At 58.7% G+C, this 15,621-nt stretch overlaps 1 protein-coding gene across 1 annotated transcript; it reads right to left on the bottom strand.

Annotated features, from left to right (window-relative positions):
* Window positions 1–2,312: 2,312 nt before the first annotated feature.
* Window positions 2,313–13,976, bottom strand: LOC138065853 (ankyrin repeat domain-containing protein 7-like). Its single transcript, XM_068931278.1, has 6 exons — window positions 13,537–13,976; window positions 12,514–12,628; window positions 12,105–12,278; window positions 11,903–12,009; window positions 11,482–11,613; window positions 2,313–2,355 (listed from the first exon to the last, which is right to left on the bottom strand). The coding sequence occupies exons 1-6, from the start codon at window positions 13,788–13,790 to the stop codon at window positions 2,313–2,315; spliced, it is 825 nt and encodes a 274-aa protein (XP_068787379.1). The 5' UTR covers window positions 13,791–13,976.
* Window positions 13,977–15,621: the final 1,645 nt, after the last annotated feature.

Raw genomic sequence — 15,621 nt, 5'->3', positions numbered from 1 at the left:
CCCACTAAAGCAAAGACCACGCGCTACTAGCGAGGGGCTCACGGGGGCAAAGGTGCCACGCACACTGGAGAACACCTTCCTCAGGCCCTCCGCTAATAGCCGACGGTACTTAGGTATCCCCATCCGGGCAGAGCACAGCTTAATTTAAAGCTCCAGGGGGATCTTCAGCGACCAGCGGCGAATGGAATTCCTGGCACAGCCTGAGGAGGCCGCTTAAGACTTGGCAACGACGTGCTTGGCACCAAGGACGTTCCACAAGTTCACTTGCAGAACGCCTTTAAGGCGGCAACAGCTGAAGTGCTGCTGCCACACGGCTTAAGCACCACAACCGGTACAAAGCAGCAACCATTCACACCGGCGCACAAGTGCCGTAAGTGCCCTTACCTCAAACACTGTTAAGTAAGACTCAGCAGAGTAGCGCACAAAACCAGAAAGCCTGCGAGCGGACCAACAGCAGCCGATCGCCTGCAGCCTGCAGGGAATGATTTCCCCGAGGCTCCCCAGGAAAATCTCTTCCGAAAACGCCCCCGCATACATACACACACAACTGCGCACAGTAGCTCATGAAACAGGAAGGCTATGACTAGCTTACAGAGGCAGAGGCGTGCAGCTCTTTCTGAAGAGCTTCGAGTCTAGCTGCCTGCTGCTGCCCTGTGTCTTCCAGCCGGGCGTTTTCCAGTTCAAGTCTTGAAAAGAAACACAGGCCTCGTCATGGAAATCCACAGGAGCACCAACACTGGCACAACAGCGCCAAATCACACAGTCCAAAGCAAAAGCCTCTCCCAAAATCGTGTACTGACTTGCTGAGATGCAACAAGGCCATCCTGCTGCTATTACACCAGCCCACAAAGCAAAGCCTTGCTTCACTGTGCCACTTCCTTACCGTCCCACTCGTTCCTCCAGGTCTTTTAGGCTAACGCCTCCCAAAGAGGCTTCCAGAAGGTCTTGCAGTTGCCGGGAAGAAGCTGTCGCTTCCCTCTGTTTCTCTGCCAGGGCCGTCTTCAAATCCTGAACACAACGCTCAGCCTGAACATGCTGCTCTTCCAACGCCTGCAACTGTAAAACCACGCTAGTCAGGACCCACGCTAGTCAGCTTCGCTTTCAGACAGACGACTCCACTGCTTCGACTCTCCAAAACCACGTTGCTCCTTCCGCTTTCATACCGGCCTCTCCCATCCCCATCTCAATTTCCTACCAGCTGCCCAAACGCAGCTGCAACACCAATCCTACTCCTTCCCGTGACTCGGGACGCTCCTAGCATCCAGCTGCTCGCTCCCCCACGGGAAGCATTACTGCAAAGGCTCTCCCTTCTCCTGCTGGCACTTCCCAACTCCAGGATAACGACCACAATCACAAAGACTTCTAGTCCAACGCTGCCCACGCTGCTATACCTTATTCTTACACAAATGGTGGAAAGCCGGTCCCTACACTCCTTCCTTCAACTCCGTACTTGCGTTGGTGGCAGCGGTGGGCGTAGTGAACGGAAAGCAAGTCAGTAGCTCTGAACGTAGCTCTCTCCAAAAACAACTTGGAAGTGAATTAGCATTTCGGGATCCTAATGCTTACTAACTACAGGTTCATCCCCAGGGCCCTGCAGGAACTATAGCACTTTGCGGCACATTTGCATCATGCAGCCACAAGATGGCCAAGATGTTTTCTACAGAAAAAGCTCAGCACTAGGGCCAACCCACGGCCTTCTCCGGGCAGCTAGGTTAGGAGGTCAAGTTCCTCCTACAGTCAGGGAACAGGACAAGTCACAGCACCTGCCTGACATGCTGCTTCCCGTATACAGTGCAAAAACCCCACCTAGCAACCAGCGCTGCGTGTGCGAGCGCAAACCATGAAGAAGGATCGCACCCTTTCAAGTGCTGCCCCCCCCCAGAACACAGACTGTCACCTTCGCAGGCATTTGACCAGCTACAAAGAAGGAACCAAAGCTCTACACACACAGCCAAATATAGAGAAAGAGTACAACAGCCTCAACAGGAAAACACGCAGCACTCTCAGGGCACCCGGAGCTCACCCACTGTCACCTTCAGGTCCACCTCAAAGCTCAGGCGGGTTCGGAGAGACAACAAGCTGCTTGAGCAGCCTCCTCGTGGGTAGGTGTGACCCCCAACACACTGCTTGGCCCCTCACGCTTGAAAGGGCAGCTCCCTGACGCGCTTGGTCTGTTTGCCACCATGGGGCAGCGGCGGGAAGAAGGGAAGGCAACAGAAGGGACACCACTGCACTACTACCCTACAGCCTCAACAAGGGCTTTTCCCCATCGTTTACAGGGGAAAACCACCTCCTCACAGTCATGCAGGCCGCTACAGGCTTTGCCTACCTTGGCTTTCACCCTGGCCAGTTCCTCTTGCAACCGCAACTTGTCTCCCTGCAGCTCACCGCAGGAAACCTTTGGAACTTCAAGTGAACCTTCTGGAAGCAACTGCTTTCCAGGAGCTTCAGCAACCTCCGCCGGCAGCTCTGCGGCCATCGCCTAAGGAAAGATTGTGCCGTGAGCCTCACAAAAAGGGCACGAACATGCACTACCACCTTCTTTTCACTCACAACAGCCTTCTTCAGAGGGAGCCCAAAGATAACATACATCTAAAGTATATTTCACATCTGCCACTCTCTGCGGTCTTCCGCCTGCGCTCTTTTGGCAATAACACCTCGCTCTAGGCTAACATCTCCACAGCTCTTCAACACAGCTCCTCACCTGTCCGTCACACTGAAAATCAGTCTGTGTTGCAGCAGCCTCGCGTCCTTCACGCTCTCCTCCCTCCTTTGCAGACACCTAGGTGAGCGAGAACACAAACAAGCAGAGAGTGGTGCAAGCAATCTCCAGAAACGCTTCACCCACAAACTGCATTTCAAATGCAGGACTACCCAAGCACAACTCGGATTGTCGATCAAGCATTACCTGCAGATTCACTGCTGCTTCGGGACTTTGGCAGGCCGTCAAGGAACGCAGGCTCTGGAAGTAGAACAGCCCTTTCAGAACCCCCAACTGCGCTCCCTCCAAGCCTACACCCACTCTGCTGCTGTCCTTAGTACTTGGCTGCACCGTCCCAAACACGCTCCTTTCACTGCATAACCTGGCAAAGCAGCAGCAACCCTTCCAAGCACGCACAGAACCAGAACCTTCTCTCTTGCAGTAGGACTCTAGAAATACAACTCAAAGGCCACTTGCTGCCACTCCCAGGACATTAGCACACCCCACTTAGGCACAGTCCTCACCAAACCGCTTGCACAGAGCACAAGCGGCTCCAGGTCACAGGAACAAACCTGTGGCGCAGCCACCACAAGCGGCAACTGAGCCTCATCCCTGCTAGGGCCCACGTCCAAGGCAAGCTCCCGCGCACTTCCCCCCTCGGGCAACCCACTGCGCCCCTCACACCAAGCACCTCGGAATCCCAGGGAGAGTCGCTCTCGTCCTCCTGCTCCGCTCCTGCGGACGACGCAACACCTGCAAAGGAAGCCACAAATGACACACCACCGCTCCTTCTTTCCCTCTCCTGCTCTCCTCCAGCACGCAAGCCCTGCGCCCAGGACACACCAAACCGTTCCACTCCCCAGGAAAAACAAAGCAGCGTCATTTAAGGGCGCCTGCACCCCCAGCCGCACCACCACGCCATCGCCACTTCCTGCCGCCTTCTTGCCAGCACCACAGGCCCAAGCCCAGCAGCACAGCTCACGCCCCTACCAAGAACGCCCAACACATGCTCGGCGAGCATCCAAACAAGGCTCTGCCATGCCACAGTCGCCGACTACGCAGCTCTGACGGCATCTCCCCTCCAAACTACAGCTCCAGAGTTGGCCCTTCACAATCCCTCGGCACGCTACAGGAGCGACCCGCAAAGCACTAGCCAAACACCCTCCCACCCGCAGGAAGTCACCAAGAAACAACCCTCCTTCCCTAGCACTACCACAAAACATCTCCCTCCAGCTACGTTCCCTCCCCCCCTCCCCACCATTGCCTGCCCAGCGCCTACCTGCCTGCTCTACCCTCTCACAGGCAGATCGCCATTTCAGTTCATTCACCCAGCCCAAAGAGCAGAGAAACAAAGCCCCTCCATGTCTAGAAACTCACCTCTCACACCAGCAGGGGCTCCTGCAGCAGCCGCCACTTGGGCACCACCAGGAGCCTCCTCTCCCTTCCTTTCCGGTGAGTCGTCCTAAAAGAGATCGGCCTGCACACTTAGAAAGAACAGAAACAAGCAGCCTCCACGAGAACGTATGTGAAGGGACGGCAATGCCGAAGCTCACAAACGCCCTGCTCCCTTCCCCTAAAGCCCCTGAGAAGCACTACCCACACTCCAGCTTCCCCTACACGGCAATACTCAGCAGCACACACATCCTTCCCCCCTCCTTTGCACCAACAAACACCGCCAGCTGCCTGCTTCTCCAACAACCTGAGGCAAACCTCCCCCTGGGCCCTCGCTTCCACTCTCCAACCCCCAACTGCGCTCCCTCCAAGCCTACACCCACTCTGCTGCTGTCCTTAGTACTTGGCTGCACCGTCCCAAACACGCTCCTTTCACTGCATAACCCGGCAAAGCAGCAGCAACCCTTCCAAGCACGCACAGAACCAGAACCTTCTCTCTTGCAGTAGGACTCTAGAAATACAACTCAAAGGCCACTTGCTGCCACTCCCAGGACATTAGCACACCCCACTTAGGCACAGTCCTCACCAAACCGCTTGCACAGAGCACAAGCGGCTCCAGGTCACAGGAACAAACCTGTGGCGCAGCCACCACAAGCGGCAACTGAGCCTCATCCCTGCTAGGGCCCACGTCCAAGGCAAGCTCCCGCGCACTTCCCCCCTCGGGCAACCCACTGCGCCCCTCACACCAAGCACCTCGGAATCCCAGGGAGAGTCGCTCTCGTCCTCCTGCTCCGCTCCTGCGGACGACGCAACACCTGCAAAGGAAGCCACAAATGACACACCACCGCTCCTTCTTTCCCTCTCCTGCTCTCCTCCAGCACGCAAGCCCTGCGCCCAGGACACACCAAACCGTTCCACTCCCCAGGAAAAACAAAGCAGCGTCATTTAAGGGCGCCTGCACCCCCAGCCGCACCACCACGCCATCGCCACTTCCTGCCGCCTTCTTGCCAGCACCACAGGCCCAAGCCCAGCAGCACAGCTCACGCCCCTACCAAGAACGCCCAACACATGCTCGGCGAGCATCCAAACAAGGCTCTGCCATGCCACAGTCGCCGACTACGCAGCTCTGACGGCATCTCCCCTCCAAACTACAGCTCCAGAGTTGGCCCTTCACAATCCCTCGGCACGCTACAGGAGCGACCCGCAAAGCACTAGCCAAACACCCTCCCACCCGCAGGAAGTCACCAAGAAACAACCCTCCTTCCCTAGCACTACCACAAAACATCTCCCTCCAGCTACGTTCCCTCCCCCCCTCCCCGCCATTGCCTGCCCAGCGCCTACCTGCCTGCTCTACCCTCTCACAGGCAGATCGCCATTTCAGTTCATTCACCCAGCCCAAAGAGCAGAGAAACAAAGCCCCTCCATGTCTAGAAACTCACCTCTCACACCAGCAGGGGCTCCTGCAGCAGCCGCCACTTGGGCACCACCAGGAGCCTCCTCTCCCTTCCTTTCCGGTGAGTCGTCCTAAAAGAGATCGGCCCGCACACTTAGAAAGAACAGAAACAAGCAGCCTCCACGAGAACGTATGTGAAGGGACGGCAATGCCGAAGCTCACAAACGCCCTGCTCCCTTCCCCTAAAGCCCCTGAGAAGCACTACCCACACTCCAGCTTCCCCTACACGGCAATACTCAGCCGCACACACATCCTCCCCCCCTCCTTTGCACCAACAAACACCGCCAGCTGCCTGCTTCTCCAACAACCTGAGGCAAACCTCCCCCTGGGCCCTCGCTTCCACTCTCCAACCCCCAACTGCGCTCCCTCCAAGCCTACACCCACTCTGCTGCTGTCCTTAGTACTTGGCTGCACCGTCCCAAACACGCTCTTTTCACTGCATAACCTGGCAAAGCAGCAGCAACCCTTCCAAGCACGCACAGAACCAGAACCTTCTCTCTTGCAGTAGGACTCTAGAAATACAACTCCAAGGCCACTTGCTGCCACTCCCAGGACATTAGCACACCCCACTTAGGCACAGTCCTCACCAAACCGCTTGCACAGAGCACAAGCGGCTCCAGGTCACAGGAACAAACCTGTGGCGCAGCCACCACAAGCGGCAACTGAGCCTCATCCCTGCTAGGGCCCACGTCCAAGGCAAGCTCCCGCGCACTTCCCCCCTCGGGCAACCCACTGCGCCCCTCACACCAAGCACCTCGGAATCCCAGGGAGAGTCGCTCTCGTCCTCCTGCTCCGCTCCTGCGGACGACGCAACACCTGCAAAGGAAGCCACAAATGACACACCACCGCTCCTTCTTTCCCTCTCCTGCTCTCCTCCAGCACGCAAGCCCTGCGCCCAGGACACACCAAACCGTTCCACTCCCCAGGAAAAACAAAGCAGCGTCATTTAAGGGCGCCTGCACCCCCAGCCGCACCACCACGCCATCGCCACTTCCTGCCGCCTTCTTGCCAGCACCACAGGCCCAAGCCCAGCAGCACAGCTCACGCCCCTACCAAGAACGCCCAACACATGCTCGGCGAGCATCCAAACAAGGCTCTGCCATGCCACAGTCGCCGACTACGCAGCTCTGACGGCATCTCCCCTCCAAACTACAGCTCCAGAGTTGGCCCTTCACAATCCCTCGGCACGCTACAGGAGCGACCCGCAAAGCACTAGCCAAACACCCTCCCACCCGCAGGAAGTCACCAAGAAACAACCCTCCTTCCCTAGCACTACCACAAAACATCTCCCTCCAGCTACGTTCCCTCCCCCCCTCCCCGCCATTGCCTGCCCAGCGCCTACCTGCCTGCTCTACCCTCTCACAGGCAGATCGCCATTTCAGTTCATTCACCCAGCCCAAAGAGCAGAGAAACAAAGCCCCTCCATGTCTAGAAACTCACCTCTCACACCAGCAGGGGCTCCTGCAGCAGCCGCCACTTGGGCACCACCAGGAGCCTCCTCTCCCTTCCTTTCCGGTGAGTCGTCCTAAAAGAGATCGGCCCGCACACTTAGAAAGAACAGAAACAAGCAGCCTCCACGAGAACGTATGTGAAGGGACGGCAATGCCGAAGCTCACAAACGCCCTGCTCCCTTCCCCTAAAGCCCCTGAGAAGCACTACCCACACTCCAGCTTCCCCTACACGGCAATACTCAGCAGCACACACATCCTTCCCCCCTCCTTTGCACCAACAAACACCGCCAGCTGCCTGCTTCTCCAACAACCTGAGGCAAACCTCCCCCTGGGCCCTCGCTTCCACTCTCCAACCCCCAACTGCGCTCCCTCCAAGCCTACACCCACTCTGCTGCTGTCCTTAGTACTTGGCTGCACCGTCCCAAACACGCTCCTTTCACTGCATAACCCGGCAAAGCAGCAGCAACCCTTCCAAGCACGCACAGAACCAGAACCTTCTCTCTTGCAGTAGGACTCTAGAAATACAACTCAAAGGCCACTTGCTGCCACTCCCAGGACATTAGCACACCCCACTTAGGCACAGTCCTCACCAAACCGCTTGCACAGAGCACAAGCGGCTCCAGGTCACAGGAACAAACCTGTGGCGCAGCCACCACAAGCGGCAACTGAGCCTCATCCCTGCTAGGGCCCACGTCCAAGGCAAGCTCCCGCGCACTTCCCCCCTCGGGCAACCCACTGCGCCCCTCACACCAAGCACCTCGGAATCCCAGGGAGAGTCGCTCTCGTCCTCCTGCTCCGCTCCTGCGGACGACGCAACACCTGCAAAGGAAGCCACAAATGACACACCACCGCTCCTTCTTTCCCTCTCCTGCTCTCCTCCAGCACGCAAGCCCTGCGCCCAGGACACACCAAACCGTTCCACTCCCCAGGAAAAACAAAGCAGCGTCATTTAAGGGCGCCTGCACCCCCAGCCGCACCACCACGCCATCGCCACTTCCTGCCGCCTTCTTGCCAGCACCACAGGCCCAAGCCCAGCAGCACAGCTCACGCCCCTACCAAGAACGCCCAACACATGCTCGGCGAGCATCCAAACAAGGCTCTGCCATGCCACAGTCGCCGACTACGCAGCTCTGACGGCATCTCCCCTCCAAACTACAGCTCCAGAGTTGGCCCTTCACAATCCCTCGGCACGCTACAGGAGCGACCCGCAAAGCACTAGCCAAACACCCTCCCACCCGCAGGAAGTCACCAAGAAACAACCCTCCTTCCCTAGCACTACCACAAAACATCTCCCTCCAGCTACGTTCCCTCCCCCCCTCCCCGCCATTGCCTGCCCAGCGCCTACCTGCCTGCTCTACCCTCTCACAGGCAGATCGCCATTTCAGTTCATTCACCCAGCCCAAAGAGCAGAGAAACAAAGCCCCTCCATGTCTAGAAACTCACCTCTCACACCAGCAGGGGCTCCTGCAGCAGCCGCCACTTGGGCACCACCAGGAGCCTCCTCTCCCTTCCTTTCCGGTGAGTCGTCCTAAAAGAGATCGGCCCGCACACTTAGAAAGAACAGAAACAAGCAGCCTCCACGAGAACGTATGTGAAGGGACGGCAATGCCGAAGCTCACAAACGCCCTGCTCCCTTCCCCTAAAGCCCCTGAGAAGCACTACCCACACTCCAGCTTCCCCTACACGGCAATACTCAGCAGCACACACATCCTTCCCCCCTCCTTTGCACCAACAAACACCGCCAGCTGCCTGCTTCTCCAACAACCTGAGGCAAACCTCCCCCTGGGCCCTCGCTTCCACTCTCCAACCCCCAACTGCGCTCCCTCCAAGCCTACACCCACTCTGCTGCTGTCCTTAGTACTTGGCTGCACCGTCCCAAACACGCTCCTTTCACTGCATAACCTGGCAAAGCAGCAGCAACCCTTCCAAGCACGCACAGAACCAGAACCTTCTCTCTTGCAGTAGGACTCTAGAAATACAACTCAAAGGCCACTTGCTGCCACTCCCAGGACAGCAGCCTCTGCCCAGGCCATCCACACCTTGCCAAATACTTCTCCTCTCTCGAGCCACAGAGAAAAACCTTCTCGCTCCTCTTTTACAAGGCCTGCAGATGTCTTTATGTACACAGCAATACCTAATGTCACTAACGTCCTGCTCCCATTCCATAAAGCCCCCCGAGAAGCACTGCCCGCACACAGTCAGGCTCTGCCTTCACCTACGTTACCTTATCCAGCAGCACACACACCCTTTCCCCCTCCCTTGGGCTCACGAGACCACCAGCTGCCTGCTTCTCAAACTACCGTAGTCTCACCTCCCCCTCTTTCCTCACTTTCACTCCTCCAACCACCATCACATCTTACTATGCCACACTAGCTCTTCTCACACAACAGCTGCCACAGTCTCTGACAGGCCACTGAGACAAGGGCAACCAGGTTGCAAATAAACATGCCTGCATCTCCAGCACTACGGGGTGCGTTCCTGCACCACACTCGGCTTCTTCAGCTTCTTCATCATGGCACAGCCCCAATGCCACACACCTCAACTGAAAAACAAACCAAAACAAAACAAAAGAAACAAAAGGAAGGGGAAACAGGTGGTGTGAGATCCCATGCAAGCCCGCAATGCCATCCCCCAGGAGGAAAAAAAGACCCTCTTGAGCCACTCCCCCCGCCCCCAAGCACTCTTGGGCAACCTGACAAGGACGAAAGAAAGGAGAGCCAGGAGATGAAGCATTGCAGCAGATCTTGAACAGCAAGTGCCCTTTTCCCCATATCAGCCTGAATTCTATCACCAAAGTTACTGGAAACAAACAGCAAGGCTTGGAGGACAAAAGAACAGGCCATCTAGAGGCTGATCAGCTTTGGGACGAGAACTCTGACTCAGGTGAAGAAAACCATGCGGTCGCTTTTCTTGTCACCTACTGCTCTTCCCACCCGCAACCGCAAGCCTGCTGCATGCTCTGCCACGGACGGCTACAAGGCTTGGAGCAAACAGCTCACCGCAGCTGAAAGACTGGCAGGCAGGAGACCGCGGGGCAGGAGAAAACCACCCTGCCTGGACACGCGCTTTTGCCCAAATCTAGACAGCTCTGCCCTGCAAACGAGTCGCTCCACGGGCAGTTCTCCTTCTGGAGGCACTTTACCTTGGCAGCTAAACTGCTTTTTTCTTCCTCAGAAGCAGGACAGCTGTCATCGCTCTCCTCTGCCTCCAACACTCTTCAAAGGCAAAGGCAAAGGCAAAGGCAAGAAGGACCGTCTCGCTCAAATCTCCCCTCTTTTTCGGCAGGTTAAGGTCGTTGGCAAAAGCTACTGTTCGAGTCTCACCTCGTGAAGTATTCGTGGGAAAAGCCACCTCTCACTGTTCAAATATTAATTGACAGGATTAATTCTTAGCATGTCGGACCTTCGACTTTCAGCAATGCAGACAAGCATGTTACACGGACAATTCTACAGGCCAGACTAGAGTGAAGCAGTCATGCCAGACAGCATGAACGAAAGCATGCCCCAAACCACCAATTTCTCCCATCCTACTCAATTCTCGCTGCCCCCCCCCCCCCCGCAAAATAAAAAAGGACAAGAATTCCACACCACCCTTGTCTTTCCTTCGAACGTTCCAAACCTCAAACCTGCCATGGCATGAATATGCTATGTGAGCAGGCAGCGAGCAAATGCTGGTAGCGGTTGAACAGGACAAGAAGGAAACAAACTGCCGAGCTCTTCATACCACACAGGCAGAGATCGGTCTCTCTCTCGTGCTCTCTTTGCCTCTACCCCCACCCCCGCCAACCTGTGCTTCAAAATGCCAGAGACTACGCTGTATTTCCTGCTCTACCCAGCCTCCCACCCATCACCCCCAAAACCAAAAGCCAGCCTCAAAACCAAAGGACTATCCTCACGGAGGAGGATCACCAGCGCGTCTCTACTCCGTCCCTAGCAAGGGTACTCAACAGGCAAGAGGGACGGAACCCTGCCAAGCTTCAATACAAGCCACCACAAGAAAAGGCCGTAGGCATTCTCCTCCTCAGCTCCTCCACAGTTAAGCCTCCTACCTCCTCTGTCCGCAGCAGGTGTGCCCAACGCAAACGCAGCAGCTCCTGCCTCGCAACGAGTGCTAAGCACTGGCGTGCTTTCTGCGCTGCCTGCACAAGCTTCTCCCACGTTTTTCTCGGCTGCGCGGTCTGCCAGCTGTTCACTAACACTAGGGAGGTGCGGAAAGAAAGGGAACACTGTCACTATAATCAACTACATCCTTGCATAACACCACTTACCAAACAAGACGATTTGCGGGGGAAGCTTTCCTCAACTCCCCAACTCACACTTGACACAGGGAACGCTACGTCCCGGAAGATTCCACTGAGCCCACCTTCAACAAAGGTCTCCACGCATCATTAAACCTTGCGCCTCTTACCAAACACGTCCGCACACCAACACGGACATTCGGACCGCTTAGCGACTCTCACCGTGACCTAAAGCACTTACCCAGTGTGTCCAGACCTCCTAGCATAAGCCTCCGCTGTCCATCCAAGAACGTCTTTCTGGCAAAGGTCAGCACCATAGCCAAGAAGAACTTCTATCATGCTCACGTCCCCGGCAGAGGCGGCAAGCATCAGAGGGGTCCTAAAGCAGCCACAAGACGAGACAAAAGCTATCAGGAGACACCGACGTTTCACTGGCGTTCCTTTCATCCCTATTTGCTCCCAAAACAATTACACCTCCCCCTTTCCTACAGCCAGGAGGAAAGCAAAGCCAACCACACGGAAGCCCACGAGAACTCGGGTTGCAAGGGGCCGCAGCACGTCCCTGGGCCAAACGTCTCCCCCGCTAAGCACCCTCGGCTACCTGGCCAGACCAGGCAAACTTCACCAATGCTCAGGAGACCCACGCCCCGTTTTGACAAACCCTTCACCTTTCCGACTGATCTCGAGCGTGCACGTCGGCTCCTTTGCTAAGCAGGAACTCCACCATCTCTACGTGATGCGCGGACACGGCCAGAGAAAGGGGCGTGTATCCCATCTGAAAGCATAACGCCCCTCTCCAGTTAGAAAAACACAGAGAAGCAAAGCAACTTTTTCTTCTCAGGAGCGGCCTGACCCAAATTCCACGCTTACCTTATTCTGCGCATCAAGATGGGCGTTGTGCGCCAGTAACTGCCCTGCTAGGCAGGTGTTAGGAGCAAGGGCAGCCAGGTGAAGGGCAGTGTTGCCGTTAGCATCCGCAAGGTTAGCGTCGGCGCCATGCGCTAGCAGAATGGCGACGCAGCCTTCGTGCTGGCACTGCACTGCCTGCCAACCACACGGGAAACAAGGAAACGTTGCCAGCAATTACGCTTCCCTCTGGCAGAATTCCCACAGCTTGCCGACCTCGGACAACAATAACGCGCCCAAACATTAGGCAACGCACGCCTAGCCAGCGCCCAGCGCACCACAAGCTCCACCCAGACCTACCTCCAGAATCACCCAAGAGCTCGATCGCTCGGGGCGCAATTTAGAAGCCCTGCCTACCGCAGCACCCACGTACCTTCATCAGTGGCGATCTCTTGAAGTTGTCACGAGGATTTAGCTTGCACTTCCTCTCTACTAAGTACAAGACAACCTCCGCATGTCCGTTAGCGCAAGCCAGATGCAGAGGTGTCCTAAAAATTGAGCATGTTACCTTAGCGCAGGCCAGACAGCTGAAGAGACCGCGCCTGCCCATGTCACGCGGGTGACCGCTGCACACCCAAAGCCCGAGACGCCGGGGCTAGGAAAAAGCCCCTCCCCGCCCCAGCCCCAGCCCCAGCCCCAGCCCCCACTTAGGAAGACAACGTTGCCTCAGCTCCGCGCTCCCTTCCCTGCGCGTGCATCCCTGCGCCCAGGCCCCCCATTTCTCCCAGCCAGCCTCCGGCTTCCGCTCTGCAACTGCTGCCCTCCGCCCCGGCACCTCCTCCCTGCCTCCAACACCACTACGCACGCAGCCCAGCAAGCAAGAGCAAGGCTTGCGCACCTCCAGCCTACGGCAAGGCAACCTCCACCTGCTGCCAGGACCACTCACGCCACAGCAGCAGGCCGCAGGCCCAGCACGTGCCTTTTATAACACCAGAACATCCCCTCGCTGCTGGCCTTGCCGGGAAGTCGCGCCCTCTGGCCTCTTCCCGGCCTTACTGCTGCAGCAAGCACCAGCACGCGCTCGCTCCCAAGGGCCCTCCACAACACCTACCAAACCCGACAGCAGAAACCTTCCCCCTCGACCCTGTCACGCTCCCAGCAACAAAGTCCCGCTCCGGCCTGGCCACACACGCAACCGGCCTCCGAGCCCCGAGCCCCGAGCCCCGAGCCCCGAGCCCCGAGCCCACCCCGCGCGCGCAAGGCCGACTGCCCTCCCGCACTCCCTCGCCAGCCCAAGCAAACGGCCCTGCCTTCCCGGCACAAAGGCGCTCCTGCCAGCTGCACGCCAGCTCCAACCCACCAGCCGCCGCCCCCGCCGGCACCGACGCAGCAGCCCGGCCCTCGCCGCCGCCCCCCCCACCCCCCGCGCCGCCCCGGCCCCCCCGCCGCCCCTCACCGCTTCGCCTTGTCCCGCCCGTCGAGGCCGACTCTCGGCAGCCACCGCCGCCGCCGCACCCGCGCCAGGTCGCCGCTGGCGGCCGCGCGGTGCAGCTTGCCCAGCTCCTTCTCCCGGAGCTCGTAGGCAGCGCCGACGCAGCGCAGGGGCGCGCTGCCGCCGCACGCCCACCGCGACCGCGACCGCGACCGCGACGGCGACGGCGAAGGCGGCTGCCCCTGGCCCTGGCCGAAGAGCCCCAAGAGCCTCTTCATGCTGCGGCGGGCACGCGGGCGGCGGACAGCCCCGAGCAGGGGCCGCGGCCCGGGCCAGCTGCTGCGGGGCTGAGTCCCGGCGAGCTCGGAGCCCCCGGGCCGGGGGCAGAGGCGCCGGCCGAGGACAGCGACGCAGCGACGCTGGCAGCGAGGCACACGGCCGCAACAGCACCGAGGACCACCGGCTCCGGAGGCGGTGGCGGGCGCGCCGCGCATGCGCAACAGCCGCGGCGAGGGCGCGGGGGGGGGCGTCACAGGGCAGCGGGGTGACGCGCCGAGGGGCGGGGCTGTGCAGCGAGGGGGCGGGGCTGCGGCCGGGGCGGGCCCGGGGCGGGGCGGGGGGGGGCGCTGCCGCCTCCTTCGCGGCGCTGCCGGGCCGGGCCGGGGGGCGGCGGCGGCGGCGGCGGCGGGTGGCTGCGGCCGGCCGAAGGACGTCTTTGTTGGGGGTCCCTCCCCGGCGGCCCCCAGCTCCAGCTCTTACTCTGCTGTGCCGTCATTTCCCTGAAGAATTCATGCTGCTGCTGCTCCAGGTGCGGGACACTGTGCTCCTCGCAAACCTGCGCTCCCACTGTTTCCCTAAGGGCGCGGGCGTCGCGAGCGCTTGGCCGAGCTCGCAGGGCTGAAGTAGCTCGTTGCGCCTGAAGAGACGGCGACTGCTTAGGTTGAGCCCCGCAGCTGGCTGCTCTGGCTGCTGCCCGGCCAGGCCGCGAGCGTGCCGGTCCTTCTGGGCTCCCAGCTCTGCGCCTGCGCCGTAGGAAGCCCAAGTGCCGGAGGGAGCCAAATTGGCCGCGAGTCGCGACTCTCACCGAGGTGAGCGACTCTCACCGAAAGCGGATCGCTCCAGCTGTTAGCAGAGACCACAGCGAGAGGCTGGAGGGCGATTGCTCCCTTTGGCAGAAAGTTATTATCAAAACGATTAAAATGTGGTTACGATTTCTTTCTCTAACCATTGCTGACTCCTTGCTGCCCACCTGCACCCCCAGGCCTTCCTCTGCCCAGCTGCTTTCCTGGCAGTAGCCCCCAGCCTGCCCCAGGTGCAGCCCTTGACAGTTCCCCTTGTCGAACTTGACTAGATGCCCGGTCGCCCGCTTCTCCTGCTTGTCACAGAATCACCGGACGTTTGAGGTTGGAAGGCACCTCTGGAGATCGTCTCGTCCAGCCCCCCCTACTCAAGCAGGATCACCTCAAGTAGTCGGCCCAGGACCCTAGCCAGACGGCTTGGGAACATCTCCGAGGACGGAGACTCCCCAAGCTCTCTGGGCAACCTCTTCCAGGGCTCAGTCACCCCTCACAGCAAAGAACTTTTTCCTCCTGTTCAGACAGGACGGCCTGTGTTTCAGTTTGTGCCCCTTGCCCCTCGTCCTACCGCTAGGCACCGCTGAGAAGAGTCTGCCTCCGACTTCTTTACACCCTCCCTTCGCATCCTGCCTACACCCTGATCCGCGGTCTTCTCTTCTGCAGGCTGAACAATCCCAGCTCTCTCAGCCTTTCCTCGTATGAGAGCTACTCCAGTCCCTTAATCATCTTAGTAGCCCTTCGCTGGACTCGCTCCAGTAGCTCCATCCCTCTCCTCTAGTGCAGGGGCCAGAACAGACGGGACTTTGCTCTACCCGCCTTGTAAGCGCTACCAGCTCCTGTCATGCCAGATGCCAGCGCTGAATTTCAGTGCTGCTGCTCCGGCGGCCAAGAACTTTCACCTCTCCCTGACACCCAGCAGGACAGAAGCAGGCAGGGAACCACTGGAAAACAGTTCCTCTCAGAGTTTGGCAACAGGACAACCCAAAGCGAAGGCACTTCAGAGGCGTTCCGCACCTGCTTTTGCTTTGCAGAG

This window comes from Struthio camelus, chromosome 1 (assembly GCF_040807025.1).
Source record: "Struthio camelus isolate bStrCam1 chromosome 1, bStrCam1.hap1, whole genome shotgun sequence".
NCBI lineage: Eukaryota > Metazoa > Chordata > Aves > Struthioniformes > Struthionidae > Struthio > Struthio camelus.
Note: the sequence above shows the minus strand (reverse complement) of the source record. Positions and strands in the feature narration are given on the sequence as shown.